General features: G+C 43.0%; 1 protein-coding gene across 11 annotated transcripts in view; it reads right to left on the bottom strand.

Annotated features, from left to right (window-relative positions):
• Positions 1-748: 748 nt before the first annotated feature.
• Positions 749-16,105, bottom strand: part of PPP1R12B (protein phosphatase 1 regulatory subunit 12B) — a 182,070-nt gene continuing 166,713 nt past the window's right edge. For 9 of the 11 annotated variants that reach the window (XM_025211373.1, XM_025211374.1, XM_025211372.1 and 6 more), the window contains 2 exons: positions 13,444-13,609; positions 749-7,511 (listed from right to left, as the gene is read on the bottom strand). In XM_025211373.1, the coding sequence (XP_025067158.1) occupies positions 13,475-13,609 (135 nt within the window). In that variant the 3' untranslated portion in view covers positions 749-7,511; positions 13,444-13,474. The remainder of the gene's footprint in view (positions 7,512-13,443; positions 13,610-16,105) is intronic. The other 2 variants (XM_006029902.3, XM_006029904.3) reach the window with 1 other exon arrangement.

Raw genomic sequence — 16,105 nt, 5'->3', positions numbered from 1 at the left:
GCGAGACAGAATTAAAGGGATGGATTTCCACATCTTCTATGTTTAATTTTCCCTTTACGTTAAAGTACTGCTTACTCCTCCCCTCTTTGCACTTAAGGTCTGTACAGCTGCTTTGCAGAAGACCTAAAAATTGCTTTTGGTGCATAGCTCATTTCCATGTCTACTTTTGAAGGTGACCTGCTGCCTGGTATCCTTTGCTGCTGCTATATGATCATATGATCAAGTGAGTTTCAAGGGCCTTTGGTTTTAAGACTTATTTAAACCATATAAATGTGAAGAGTATTGAAGTCTCATCTTCAGTTTTTTGCTGAAGGACTGGACTAGAATGTTACTCAACTATCATCATATGCTACAACCGCCTTCTAGAAATATAAATGGATTAATTTTTACTGGCACTGGGTTGGCTAATTTGATCCAGGGTCACTAAGCAGTTTCTCCTAGTGAGATCACAATGGACAGAAACCAGAACAGCACTTTTGCCGTTTTCCCCGAGTCAGGACCAGGTATTTCTAATGCAAAACAAGCAGACTAGTGTCTGAAAAGCGAGACACAAGGAATTAATAAAGGCTCAGCTTAGGTCTTCTGTGCTTTTAAATTCCTTGTTGAAGTAACAGGTTGAGCAAAAAGGAAAGACCCAACTCAAAGTTTGATCTAATCTGTTTAGTTGATTCTGGGAGAAATCATCACCACATCCATCTCACATCAGAATTAATCACTTTGCTCTTATTAAAACAAAAATCAGAGGCAAAGTTAAAACACAGTTTTGTTTTATTCATTTATAAATACTGTTGTGTTTACAAGCATCATATAGATGTGAATATTATTCCCAAACTTTCAAACACATAATACTTATAACTATATAACAACACCCAGTAAAACAAATCATTCATCTCGGGGTTTGAAAGGCCACTCAAAGTTGCATAAAAATACATTCTTCCCCCCCAGTTCCTAAGCTAGTCCTGCTTTCTCTGAGTTGTGTATTTACAAAGAGCCATGAAACTCCTTAAACCAGGTAAGTACAGCATACCTACTGCTTGGAGAGGTGGGACACCACCAGCAGAGTCAATCCATCTCTTCCAAGATTAGCAATCAAGATGTAAGGGCATTTCCTGGAAAGAGTCTGCATTTCCTATGAAAAGCAAAGGGAAACAGGGCAACTTTGCTCTGCTGCATCCAGATTGTTGCCCCAGGTACTCTCTGAAGTAGCAAAGCAGCTTTTTGTTTTTCCTAGCTGGGGGCTGCGCACAAGACAGGGTGGAGCCCAGGGTGGGGACTACTTGCCTGTGTGGCCTGTGACCCCTGGATCTGCAGCGTGTACTGTGTGCAGCCCCTGGCTGCCCAGAAGTTGGACAGCCCTGAAGTAACCAATACTCACCCCAAGCAGAAATGAGAAATTTGTTTTCAGGAGAAAGAGAGGGAGAAGGAAGCACTGACCCCAGAGCTGGTCTGAATGTCAGGCACAGCCTCCGAGCTCTCTGTGGAACGCTGCTGGAGCTGGCGACTCCAGGAGTCTCGCAGAGGACAGGGATTGAACTACAGGCCCTGGAGTGACCTCAACAGCTCCTCAGAAAAACGAAACTGTGGACTTGCTCCGTACCAGAAACACCAGCACTTTCCAAGACCTTTAAAACACATTTTGCTCCTGACCTAAAAGTTACCTGACTTCCTACAACAACTATCTTTGAAGATGGCAACTAAAGAAGAAAGATAAAAGGATTCACGCGTAAATTTAACAACTGTTCCGTGTTTCTGGTAGGGCGGCATGATAACAATCTAACTGAAAAAGGAATAACCAAGATGAATGTGTAGAAAAAGGGAATCTACAGCAACATGTACAAGCACGAAAGCAAGCAATGTAGAACGGCTGCACCAGACCTCCTGCCTCAGAGACTGCAGCTGTCACTAGTGAAATGTCAACTGTTCTCCTCCTTCTGGGAGAAGTGCCTACAGTTCAGCACTAACAATCATTCTCATGAATGGCCACATAAGTGCGTTGCTGGCAGACAGTTTCCACTCACCGGGAGCAATCAGGTGCTACCAGGCCTGTTTACTCCAGGATGACTCTAGTCTGGAAGCTCTAGCCAGCTTCCTCCTCCTTCAGAAATGAGCTCTGGCCAAGTCTAGGCAACAGAGCAGGTGCTTCTTTTTTTGGTGTGGTCATTTTCTAGCAAAGGGGGGCATTTCTTCAGCAGGCTATTGCTAAGGAATCCTACGTCCCAATGCCCATGGCTCTACAGATGGGAAGGACTATATAGGACAACAGACTCCTCTTCCAAAGGGGCACATTTTCCTAACCAGCTCTCAGTTTCATTTGGTGTTAAAGGATCCCACACCTAGTTTTAGATCTTCAAGGAAGGTCATGGAAACAATGCCCTTACCAGCTTCCTGCAAATTTGCTCTGTTTATCCTTGCAACGGCCACTTACAACCTATGAGCTGTCTGTTCATTCAGAGAAGACAAGAGGAAATGTAAGTGCTGTGAATACATGGGAGATAAAGTAGCATAGGAAGTACATAAATAACCCAAAATGTCTGCAAGTGCCCAAGGAACCGTGGAGGGAAGATAACAGGAGAGGACCACAAGCCTTGAAGCATATGTAAAAACGACTGGTATTTCAAAATGTGTTCTGGGACTCCACTGTCTTTGGAGGCTAGAAGCCTCACCTCACTGATGGATCAATGAAACAAGCCCAAGAAAGGACAAAGATGCAAGCTGAGGTTATCAGTCCCACTCATCTTGGGTAGGACTGATAGCAAGGAGTACACCCTAGCAGTGACAAGGTCTTTTCAGCCTACCCTAGGCAAATAATATGGTGAAGTTCTTGTGACCTTCCATGGACCTAAGCTTGATGGACAGGATCAGGTCTGAATAATCTGTTCCTCTGCAGAAAACTGTTATGGATTGATTGATATTTTTTTTCTTTTTTTTTTTTTTTTTTAATTTAACAACAGCTTTGAAAACAATCTAAGTTGCTTCCTGCCAGCTACACTCAAGCACATTAGTTCACTACACTGGATTAGCTGAATTTGCCCAAGAGGTTATCTTTTCTTCTGAGACATTTACAAGACACAATCCTTCCAAATCAGGTCCCTTCAAATAAGATTAGGACCAAACTAACCTTTTATCAATGGAAACACCACAGTTTAAAAACCTAGTACAATCACTGAGTTGCATGCACTTTATCAATGATTTATTGGCAATTAGGGCCATATCCTATAGTATTACCATGATTGATGGTCTTGGTGATAAAAGCCCCTGACAGCATAAACCCTGAAGCACTTAACAGTGCAAAGGAAGTGCTATACAGTTATATCAAAGACATAATAACCAATCCAAAACCTGCATGGCTGACTTATTGAGGGTCAAAACTCTCTCACACACACACTACACTTATAAAAATAGGCACCGCTGCAGATAGGCTGCTCTCTGAATGACTGAAGCATGGCTTGCCTGTTCTCTAGACTAATGAGCAACTAATTCAACTGACAGTGGATCAATATTGATAGTGAGTAGCTCTCACTACTGCCTCACATTCCCAAGATAAAATCTTCAGTTATTTTGTGCAACAGAACCCTAGTCACACTGAATATGTCAGTCCTATACAGATGTCTCAGCTTTGCCTCCATTTCTTTAAAAGCCTCCATTTCTTTTACTTTTCAGAGGTAAATCCATTATTACCTGTAGTCCATTAACATTTAGTTTAATGTGAGAGAAGTCAGTTTAATCTCCAGCCAATTGAGCTCATCACATAGATGCACCTTCCTACTATGACAGCTTGCAAGACATTCCCTGCATGCAGAGCACATTTTTGTAAGCTCTGACAACCGTGATACATCTCTTAGCAAGCCTTCAGCTTCACCCATACCAAACAGACCTGTTCCCATCTCAACAACTCGTTTCACAATTTGAGCAACGAACCTGAAACCAAGTCCACACTAAAACACATTTCTTCCTCGTTCTGGGTTAGTATGTGTGGCCCTTTCTTACCCTTACCATAAAGTCAGTCAAAGTTGGCATGGTTTAGACCCTACAGCAGGAGACTAAGAGGAGAAAAGATCAGCAAGCACTTAGAGGTGTAAGAGCATTTCTAAAGTACAGCTTTGAATGGGCTGTTTCTTTTAGCCTTGTATGGGTAGGAATGTAGTTGTAAAAAGCAAAGGGCTTCTTTCTTGATTTAACAGATTTTTTACATACAGACCCTGTAATCTTCACAGTTCCTGTGTGTGCGTGCCGCACACATGTGCACGCACACTGACACCCTGACTTCCATGTTTCCCTCCTTATAGAGTCTGACTGACGATTCTAGGAATCACTGCAACTATGTCATCTTTGTATATAGTATGATCTCCTAGGAGGCTAGAAGTCCAACCTTCGCATACCAAAATGGAAACATGTTACCCAGTAGAGGAAAAAAGATTGCCCTGAATTCTACCAATTTTGGAGAAATGATCCTTAACTTATCAGGAGGACATGCTCTATAAATTAAGCATATTTCTATCTCTTGCAGCTGCAATAAGTTCTTTGGATAAAAATGGGTCCCCAAGCAATTGCTTGGAATAAAGTTTTAGTACTTTCCAAGAGATGATGTTATGATTAAAATAGACACATTTTTTCAAAACAACTGCTTTTCACCACTGAAAGTCTCGCGTGTAGAAAGCCAGGTGTCCTGCACCTTCTCTCTTTAATCCAATGGTAAAGTCAGGAGTGGTTTGTTAAACCCAAGGAACTCTGAAGAAGTTGGTTTTCGTCAGCACTGCGCAACAATAAAATACTCTCAGTTCTGGCTAGTCAACAGAGCTAAGCTACTGATGCGAGTTCCACCCCCAGACGTTAGGATGGTAAAACCCAGTGCTAAACAGACACTTAACTGAAAGTGTCTTGGCTTCACATGTTAACACAATAGAATCATGCTTTTTGCATCCCTTATTATCCTTTACAGGTTTTTCTTGAGGAGCAAATATGCTAAGGAGATATTCCTTCAACCTACAGTGTTATGTAATGCTCCAAGTAGATAGTGGCTAAAATCCTAGTGCAGAATGAATACTGCAGAAGGGGCTAGATACATCAGGATTTTCCACACTTCTTGGCACTCTTCTTGTCAAAAGAAGAGCGACTAACAATTTGAGATCCCAACCCTCGTACAGTAGGATGTGTGCTGATCAGATGCTCACATACTAGCATATCAGATGGAAAACATCCTTCACACCAATATCAGTGGCTTCTGACAGGCATGAAACCTATACAACATAGGAAGTTACCAGACTCTTGACACATCTAGACTCAAGAGATATTCAAATCTGAATTGAGAAGCGTCCAAAAGAAGTGTACCACAAGATGAAAGACAGATCAAGTACTTACACAAAGAGAGCAGCACATGGATGAAGTATGAGGCTACAAGCATTGACCCATTTCAATTCCCAAGGCTCTCAGTTCTCAGAAGGAATACAAGGAAAGTCTAGGTGCTTGCTGGAGCCAGTGCGTTGTAGAAGATGTGAATGCTATAATTAATTTGGCCCCTTCTTTCCCAGATCCATGTTGCAGAGGGAATTTCTCCAAGTATAAAAAGAAAAAAATTCTCTCTTTTGAAGCAAAAGTGACTACTTGGACAACCAAGTAGGGGCCCAAACAGAGTCCACGGTAAGTCGTGTTTAGTTGTGTTCAGCAGAAAGGATGTAGATGTAATGCAACGTAGACATAAAGTTTGAAAAAGTTCCGATACAAAAATATACAATGGAGGAGACCAGAAGAAACCATCTGAAACCAACAGCTACTGAAGTCTGAGCATCAGAAGTCTGAGCACAAACTTTGGAAGAGAACTGGAACGTGTAGAAGTAAGAAGGAAAAAGCTGGAAGTCAGTCAAAAAGCACATGACCTGGAATACAGAAAAGTGCTACAACTGCCCTAGCACTGGCAGAGTGTGCCTTTGCAAGAAGCCCTTCTACGCAAAGCTCAGCAAATGTGTTGACTTGTTATAACCCAGCTTCCAAGAAAAGCAAAGAATCAAAAGCATCTAGCATCTGGAGGAGCTGCTTTCCGAATGCCCATGAGAGAGAACACTTTCAATCTGTTTTAAGTACTTATAACATGAAAGAGCCCTTTGAGGTTTTCCATCAAGGTCAAATCCAGTTACTAGCTTCCAGCAATAAAAAAAAATCACTCCACAGATTCAGTTATCAGTATGCACTGAGCACAGACTCATTCTTGCTCCTATTAAATAAATTATAATTATACCCTTCCATGATCTACAGCAGGACAATTGGTCACTGTTTCAGGCAGCCGGAAACAGCTGCATCAGGAGCTTCCACCATCCTCTTGATATCTCCCTTGCACACACCTCTTCTCCCACCTAACTCCCTTTAAGCCCAACTCAGACTACTGCTGCATTTTCATTTGCTTTTGCTCCTGCTGACAGTGACATGAAAGATCTGCTTAGTGTGCTCCTCTCATAGTAGGTTAGTAGAAAAATGCTCCATGTTGCTCTTGGAAAAAAGGGACTGCTTACTTGTATGTGCATACCTCACTGTATGGATATTCACACCCAGATGTTACATACACGTGTAAATATAGCAGGTGATCTCTGCTGGCGCAGCTTCTCCTTTGGAGGCTTTTACCAGTGATAAATCCTATCCCAAAAGGCAAGGGTCAAGATTTAATTAGCAATGCCATTACCTGGCCAGTAACTGAGATAGTTATCCTGGAAGGAGTACAGAGTGATGCATTATCACCACCCAGGCTGCACAGGTTTGGCAGGGAAAGGGGGATCCAAAAGGTAGGGTTCAGAAATGAAGTTACCAAAATGATTTAAAATCTTACATTAAATAAGGAGAGACTCAGCTACTCGAACAGGAGGAGAACAGATTCTCTGTGCAAAGCAGCTGTTGTCAGTCTGTCACAGAAATGAGCCCTCATGGCTTTCACAGCATCACCATTTAACCAGATTCCCAAACTCCAAGTGGGGAGGCCGACACTTCAGTGCTCTTGCTCGTGCTTCCCACCTCCACCCCCCAACCACCTAAAGAGGGCTTGGGCATGCTGGATCAGTTCCCTATTCATTTCTGCATTGTTTATTACAGTAGATTGATTCTTTACTCCAGACTGGAGTCAACTTTAAACACGACTTCGTGCCACAAGCCCAGTCTTGACAGCTCAAACCTAATCCTCAGGTTTTTTTCCCTCTTGAATAAAATGTCCAAAATATCACAACATGCTTAAATTAAAAATAATAAAACAGCTGGGGGTGCCTTTAGTGGGCAATGAGGGAATGTACTGTGGTGGGAGGAGCAGAGGGAGGTGACAAGTTGATCCCATATCTGCAATGCTTGCAGTACTTCTGCTTGGAGGGCAAGAGGTGTTGAACAGGTTAGTGGCAGGGTTGGCAGCTTGTGCAGAGACACCCCCTTCCTCCTTCCTTTGATCAAATTTCCTATTTGGAGAGTTTGCTGATGACACGGATGAGCGCTCCATTTTCATCTTTCAGCCTTTGATTATCTGACTTCAGCTCTGTTAAAACCTGCAAAGACATAAACAGGGCAGGATTTATGCCACTCATGATCACTACTACAAAAGCCTCACAGGTCACAGGGGCTAAGCGGGGCTCAGCTCAGTCTTCTCAAAGTTGAACTAACAGCAAGTACACTTACAGTACTTTCCCTCACTGTATGTCTCCTCCACTGCAAGTTAGTTGAATTCAACATATTTATAACTTTCAATGAGTTTCCAAAATCCTTTGCAATTTCTTCATAACCCTTCGAGACTTCTGAAACATCGGCCCGTTCAAACTATTTGAACAGGTGGAACTTGACTACTTGAACAAGTAGGGAGGTAGGTGGAATAACATTAGAGCAGCAAAAAAGCAAACAACCCTAAGAGGGATGGTTCAGTGTGGGAAACAGCTGTTTCCTACCATGACACACCACAGCCTTAAGCAGTGCAGACAGGGGTAAGGCTTAGGAGGGCAAGAAAGACTTTAAAGCTAGACCAATAGATGCTGAGTCAAATGCCAGTAGCTAGTGAGCACCGACAGCAAAAAGACCAATTAAAAAAAACAATATTAGAAGTGTACTGATAAAACACTTGTAACATCTAAAGGAGTAAGAGAAAAATACATACAGAGAGAAGTTATCTGCTGCAGCATTTAGTCATTAGAATTAAACTGATTTTCAAACCACGAGTTCTTTCCTGTCTTGAGGTAGCTGACCCAGCCCTCAAATCAAATACTGAAGTGCAAAAGAAACCTCTTTGGGAAGCCCTTCCAGTACTTTTCTGCATCACTCTTAAGTAAAAGCAAACACTATCCCCCAGCCTTTACAGGTTACCTTTTAATGTCCAAGTTAAGAGAGTCTTGGTTACAGCAATTTGCACCCCACGAGTGAGTGGCAGGAAAGAGCTTAGCTTCACATATACTAGAGTGCATTATAAACAAAACAAAATAACACAAAAACTAGCTGATAGCCTTATTGTGGACTAGGCTGTGATAGCTGAACTCATGTTTGCTGCAATCTGTGGAAAACTAGGTAAAGTGAAAGTAGCCTGTGGGAGGGAAGAAAAATTATCCTTGCACTCTACTACTACTGTTACCTATCAATGTTGATATGCACTTTAAAATCCTGGAAAATTTCCCCAAGCAAAACAGCCTTTTGTAAAATGCAGCTGAATTTAATTAACTGCAGATACCTGCAGCCCATGCCTGAGAAACCAGGAATTCATTAGGTGAGTTCTCACCCAGCTATTTCAACCTACAGCCACAAATTCATTTTCTCCTTATGGCCTCGCCTCCTCCTTCCACCTCCACAAAGCATGAGAACTTAAATCAGACTACAGGCTACTGGAATAAACAGAGCCCTATTTCCTCATTACGACATTTAGATTAAAATTACTGCAATCAGACAACTCCCAAAAGGGAAACACTAGCACACACTATGTCCATTAAACTATTCCCTCCATTAACAAACAAGCAAGAACCTGTAGTGCCCACATTAGCTGCCTAGCCCAGTACAATTCCCATCCAACATTCCTGCCTACAGGCTTCCATCTGACTCACTGCACATAATCAGAGACAAAGGCATCACATTTTGTATGGTGCAGAGGGGTAGGACGACAAGTAACCTGGACAAGTACCAAGGAGGGGAGATGTAGCTATTTGTTGATTTTTGTAAAATGGTTGTTGGCATTATATTTGTGCAGACCTAAAAGGGAAGTTATTTAGGGATTTTTATTCTAAATACAGGTGGTTTTCCAGTATCAGATACAGGCTTATGTCACAAAATAAGCCAACTTGCCATTGCATTTAGATGGACAGAATATACGGTGCATAACCATAATCCAACAAACCACATACAAAATGCTTTCCCCATTTTGGATGACTGCAACTCTCCCTTCTATCTTCCAATTCACATATAGCACATACACTAATTCCTAACTCAAAAAACAGTAATAGCATATCAGACCTTGACTGTGCGCTGCGATTCAATTTTGCAGAAAAGCAGAGCTTTCCACAAGTCTGGGTCCTTTCTATATTTCAATTTGGCATGTTCTGGAGTCTCAAGCAAGTCCCTTTGCTCTATTACAACGGCCATCTGGAGTTCTGCAGTTCGTCTTCTGATTTTGGAAGTGGTCATGGGGAATGGTAAGCAGCTAAGAGGTTACAGACCAGTGTCCCAATCTTTATTTTTTATTGGAAAATCAGATCTTGGCCATGTTTTAAGAACAAGCATCCTCAGAAATTCTGGCAATTTATTACAACAGTAAAGAGCTAACCCAGCGAGGGCCAGCCTTTTTGACAGGCATGCCATAAATTAGTCAGGCACCGTTCCTAACTGCCTCTCTGATGCCCTTCCCCTGCCCAATCAACTGCTCTGCTTTCTGCTCCCTGCCCTATGCCCCAACCCAGTCTGCTGCTGTATCTTTTGCTTCCTGCTCTATTAGCTTCTGTGCTGTCTGTCTCCTTCCCCATCTGCCATATGCCACATTCAGAGGCCACTTGTGTCACGTGTGTTGCTGGTTGGCCACCCTCATTGTTATTAAGCCAACAACAATGTAGACACTTCTAAGAAGTATCACAACTTCAGCAAGAAGTCATTCCCTTCTGCAGTAGCTACTGAAAACAGAACAAAATCTGACTAAGTCTACCGCAGGGGTATTCAACTTCCAGGTCCAAGGGCCAGATCTGGCCTGTGGAGCAGTGTCATCTGGCCTGCCAGGCTCCCCAAGGGTCTGACAATTTGATAGAAAGGGAGCTGGACAGTCTTAGCTGCTGCTCCCCTGCTGCCAAATTTCTGGTCCTGTGGGGAGTTCCATGGGCTGGATAGCATGGCCCTGCATGGTAGATCAGGCATCTGGGGCCTAAGGCCCCACAGGGCTGACAGCATAGGGACAGGCTCAGGTGGTGTGAGGCCTGATCCAGCCATGGCTGGACAGAGGGGCTAGAGACAGACATTCAAAAAGTCTGAGCCTGAATTGTTTCAATCTTTGCAGGTTAGTCTAACCTGGCTAAGCTGAACTGGTTTGTAACCGTGCAGACATCCCCTCTAGACTGAAAAAATGCAGGCACATGCCTGCAGTGGCTCAGGCTACAAGCCGGGGGGCACTACAGCAGCCCTCCCTTCCCTTCAACAATGCTGAGATGAGGGGGGCATAGCCAGGCCCCAGCAGGGCACTCTGATTAGGGAGGGGTTCCCCCTCTCCTGAGCAGCCTACCAGGGAGTTGATAACACAGTGTTTATCACCCCTAACTCAGTGTTTATCAGTCCATTAAGAAAATAAAAGGATCTCTCATTAGTTTAAGCACTTCTTAAACAACTTTTTCCAAGGAAGGGGGACATTACCAGCTACCTGTTGATTAGCTCCAAAAAGCCCTAAGGAGATATTGTGTTGTCTGCCTTTGTCCTGTCTCCCACAGTACAGACTGTAGCCAGCACGTGGTATGCTAGCTAATGCTGAGAGGTGTCTGTATAAGGCAGAGGGGAGGGGGGAAATTCCTGCTTGAGCGCAGTGTTGCAGGTGGGGGAAGAGCAGGGGGGGGGGGAAGGAGCAAGCCAGGGAGATGCCCTGTAGCTGCAGTCTCTGCAAGAGCTCCAGACAGGGAGTGGAGAGGAGGAGCCAGCCCTTTTGGGCTGGAGCAGAGCCCTGCCCAGGGTTGTAAAGCATCTGGGATTCTGGGGGACTCTGACTTCACTTAGAACAAGAAGGGGTCTGGGACAGACATTGCATAAGTCTGATACTACATTCAACCAGGTTTATCTCAAACTGGTTTCAGCCATTTTCAAACTGGTTTATGTGCACTGAACATCTGTTCTGTTACAGGTTTAAACCAGTTTATGATCACTTAAACCAGTTTGTGTGTAGTGTCTGTCCCTAGCCAGGCAATGTGGGGCCCAATCCAGGCTCTGATGCCAGGATCTGGGCTGCATACTGGGCCTGTGCGACTCATTCAGCCAGTAAGGCCTAAAAGGCTGAGCACCGCTGGTCTAGGGTAAATCTTATACATCAAGGTGAAACGTGGAAGGCTTCAATTGAGTGCTTTTATGGTAAATACACTACTGAAAGTGATAAGAGTTGAACCAACACTGAATTCCAGTTCAGCCCTCAGGGCTTCAGTTGTAGTGATGTTTATGAAAATCTTACATAAGAAATCAAAATAAATCTCATCTGCTAAAGTCCTGCATGTATTACTTTACAAACATCTGGTTTTGTCTCTTGTACATAACATAGGTGAAGGAACAACTAGAAAGAAAAAAGATGAGGATTTCTGAAAACAAGCCCCCTTGAAGAGGACCTGCTACTGTGATGCATTATGTATGACAATCCTTCAGTCAATTTTCATTCACAAGGATCCAAGCATTTTACAAGGGGAACAACCACCATTTCCCAGATGGGGAACACAGGCACAGAAGTTAAACTCCTTGCTTAAAGTATACCCAAGGAACTTTGTTTGCTTAAAGCAACAAACAGGTCCAAATCAGATATTTTAAAGCCAGGGATTGTAAAGCCAGAAGGGACCATAAATCACCTTGTTTGCCTTCTGCATAATACAAGCCACAAAGTTTTAGTCAGTTACTCTTGTATTGAGCCCAAACACTCATGTGAGTAACTCATGGTTTTTGGAAAGATATCCACTCTTGATTTGAAGATTTCAAGAAATGGAGACTTCACCAGGCTTTCCTGAGCAGGCTGTTCATGTGGTTACTCATGCCCTCTATTAAACTGTTGCCTTATTTCTAAGAGTAAGTCTTCTGACTTCAGGCGGAAGGAATACCGCTTCTTCAATCCTCTTGTAAAACTGCTGTGCTTGAACAAATCCAAGTTGCTCCAAACTAACTTGAGAGAAGAGCGACAGAGGGCTTAAATGGGAAAGGGAGGTGCCCTAGTTAGGATTTCCATTTTTAGTTCTTATATTAAGACTGAACAAGAAAAAGACAATGAGACTTAATTGCATGGCAGGTGATGTGCAAAAGGTTATAAAGAGAGAGAATCTTTGGACTTCCGAACTTCCGTAATTGCTCTGCCATACTTTTAACATACAAAGATGGAAAAAAGCAAATGCATCATGCATGTGGCCTGCTTATTTACATGCTTAGCTGGATTGCTTTGGATTTACCATACTTTATTGCAGCATCCAAGATCACAGTCAAGATTTTCTTCAAATTGTTTCTTTTAGAAAGTAATTTTAAAGTCAGTTGAAAGTTCTTCAGTGCCAGACTCTCATAAAAATCTTGCTTTCTTAAAATATGAAATGTATTTATATAATATCCCTACAGCAATATTAACTCTGATTTTCGATAATCTTAGTGTCAAAATTAGTTGCCAGCTACTGACTTCTGATGCAACTATTCTGAGATTAAAAAAGGAATGACTAATTGGAGGCTGTTGTGATCAATTACATGCTGCAATAATACTCCAGTTTTCTGATCATATAATGGATGATGCTGGCCAGCTCACTGGAATACAAAATATGAGCCACATACATAACCATTTATCTGGAATATAGAATACGAGCCACATACATGCCCATTTATCAGTATTAATAATCACAAGGGAGGATCCGGAAGGATTTTCTAAATGTTAGTAACCATTTGTCATCCATTCCAACCTTTACTGTTCCCTCTGTTCAGCACAGTCTCCAGGAGGGAAGTTACAGTTGGAGAACAAGTCTCTTATTTACAGAGGATGGTGTTCTCGGTTTCCAAGCCCACACAAGGAAAACTCATCCCTAGGAATGTAAGCAGTTCAAGTGATGAGGCCAGCAGTTCTAACGCAAAGCAAAGCAAAGCAAAGACCAGATAATCCAAGTGCTGAGTTAAATCCTTGCATTCAAACAGGGTTTGGGGAATCCTTTAGCCTCCCCCCTTGCCACATGCTATGCTTTAAGCCACAAGCCTTAGCAGACACTTAAAGTGGAGCAAAGGGGCTCAAGGGCAGCTCAGACAATACAAGCAAAGACCTGCCTGGAAGAGTGGAAGGAGGAGGCGAAAGAAGCTATAGCTCCTCTGATTCTGGGGGACTGGTGGATGCAGAGAGCCTGGCTACGACCCGGGTCAAGGCCCTGTTTTCAGCCAGCAGCTGCTCATTCATCTCCCTCAGAGTTTGAATCTGTTTGAGTTGATGGAGATTCTGCAAAGAGTAACATGGGATGGACAGAGACAGAACAGACCAAGTATATAAAAGGACGCAAAATGTGAATTTAATTCACAAGCAATTTAAAAAAAACAACAGTGATAACAAAATGGAGAGAAGCAGAAATACACACAGAGAATTGGACAACACTGAAATATAAGAAGAGACCTCAGGCGCCATCCAATCTGTTAGGGGCTGAACCCACTCCAGCAGCCATATTAATCAGTCTAACAAAGGTCACCTCCCAGCACCGGAGCAATGTTCTCTTGCAGGCTGCATGCCAGTTTACTGTCCTTGCAAGCCACATATGGTATCCCTCTCTCCAGCCCTAGAACTTTCCTTATGATTTATTGTGAGAATTAACATCAATGACTCATTGCCCACAGGGACTCTGGCTCTGAAAGCAACCCCAGGGCAACTAAAAATCCTGGCAACTCTTCCTCTTTACATGACCTCCCAACCAAACTAAAGCTGCTGTGCATAGAAAAGAATGTGTAAAGAGTTACTATTGAAAACACAATTTTTTATGGCCTTAAAAACTTCAAAGTCCTTTCCCTTCCACAGCGCAGCGCTATCTTGACCAACAAAGCAAATTTAAAACCTGTACATAGTTTATGTCGCTTTAAACTCTGTATCACTGGCTCACTCTACCCAAGAACCTATCCATACACCTCTGGTATTAAATAGGGTGGGGCAAAAGGGACAACTGCCCCAAGCCACAAGAGCAAAAATACCATGGAAATCAGCAGTGTCCCTGTGTGTGGCAGCTGCCTGGGCACCTGGCTGCATTCCTATCCTGCTGCCCTATGCCAATAGATTACAGCACTTGCAGTTCTTCCAGCACACCCTCTAGGTTCCTTATCACCGCTGCCCGGAATCATAGCAGCTTCTGCTTACATAATTGGCCATCTCCAATCATACTGGTGTGTTGGCTGTGCCAGTCCCAAAAGATAATAACGCAGATGTTCTCAGTCATGCAAGCTAAATTTGGGCCTCAAGATAAATCTCACCGCTTTAAGCCATCCAATTCCCAGTGAACCAGTCACTTCTGTATTTATACCTGAATGCTGCTGCTTTAGAGTGCACCCCAAGCAGCAGGTGTACAGAAACAAGGCATCCTCAGCTGACAAAAGAAAACCACATATGCCTTAAAATGAGATTAAAACAGTTATGGCTGCTACAGAAAAATACAGCACAGTGAAGGACAGCAGAGAAAGCAAAGGAAAACAGCAAGAGCCAAACCACGCACAGATGTGCACACGCACATACACATGCACACATACACCCTGAATGATACTCAGATTATGACTTTTGAAAAAAGAAAGTGTTTTTGCTTTTCCTGCATGAATGAAAACAAGCATACACATAGGGCACCTATTCACATGATGGACCTCTGCTCTGATGTGAGCTAATTACCTCTAAGCCTGCTAATTAGCGCACCCTAGCAGCCTCCACGTCACATGTATTCAGCGTTCCTGTGTTTCAAAAAGGTGGCGGGGACATTTTAACTAAAGCTCATCAAACGCATTTTGCACAAAAGCAGCATGTGCTGGGTTTTTTTGCTAAATTCCAGTGGCAAGAAGGGACTAAGAACCAGAGTCTCTTTTAGAGACTAGCTACTACTACCAGGCCCAAGAAATGCATTACATGCGGTTGGCGCATTTCTCTATCATGAAAGAAAGGGCAAGGATTATGAGCATGGGGTAAGCAGGGCGAGGAACAGCTGCAAGAACAGGTCTTGAATTCTAGAGTGAAGAATCCCAGCCTGTGGTCAAGGCAGCTTAAAAAGCCTCTATTCTTCCTACAAATTTGAACAACCTAATATCCCTCCCTATGCAAGTGCATGATGACATGGGGCCATGAATGGAAAGCATCCACTGGAAAGCTAATACAAATTAATTTAAGTAGCATGAGCCACTGAAGGAAGCTCTATTAGTGGGAGCAGCTAGCCTTTTTCCAGAAAGAAGCTGCATTTGCAAACCTCTCAAGTGCTGAAGGACTACACTTGCATAAAATGAAGACAAGGAGGGAGCACTGCATGTAGAGAGTTTTACGGGCAGAGGGCTGCCCCTTTGCATTAAATATGAGGATAACTATAGCAACTTGCACTTTGGATCCCCATGCCTTAATTCAATGCTAAATACAATGAAGCTGCTAAATAAATTCCTTTGGTGCAAGTAAGGGAACAAAGACATTTAATCCTAAATCTTGCAAGACAATCCTAAACAGTGCTGAAGAACAGATAAATGACAATGGCTTCAAGCTTGCTGGTTAACACTGGTTGCCAGGTTAGGTCTGAGCATTTCTGCATTAGCTGAATATCATCCATTATTCATACAGGGATGGCATTCTTATGACAGCACAAAAGCAGCATGTGTTGGGGTTTTTTTCCACCCCAAGTTCCAGTGGCAAAATATGACTAAGAATCAGAGCCTCTTTTAGAGATTAGCCACTACTACCAAGTCCAAGAAATACATTACAAGAGGTCAGCAC

Source organism: Alligator sinensis, unplaced genomic scaffold, assembly GCF_000455745.1.
Source record: "Alligator sinensis unplaced genomic scaffold, ASM45574v1 scaffold773_1, whole genome shotgun sequence".
In the NCBI taxonomy this organism is placed as follows: Eukaryota; Metazoa; Chordata; order Crocodylia; family Alligatoridae; genus Alligator; species Alligator sinensis.
This window is presented reverse-complemented; position numbering and strand designations above follow the sequence as displayed.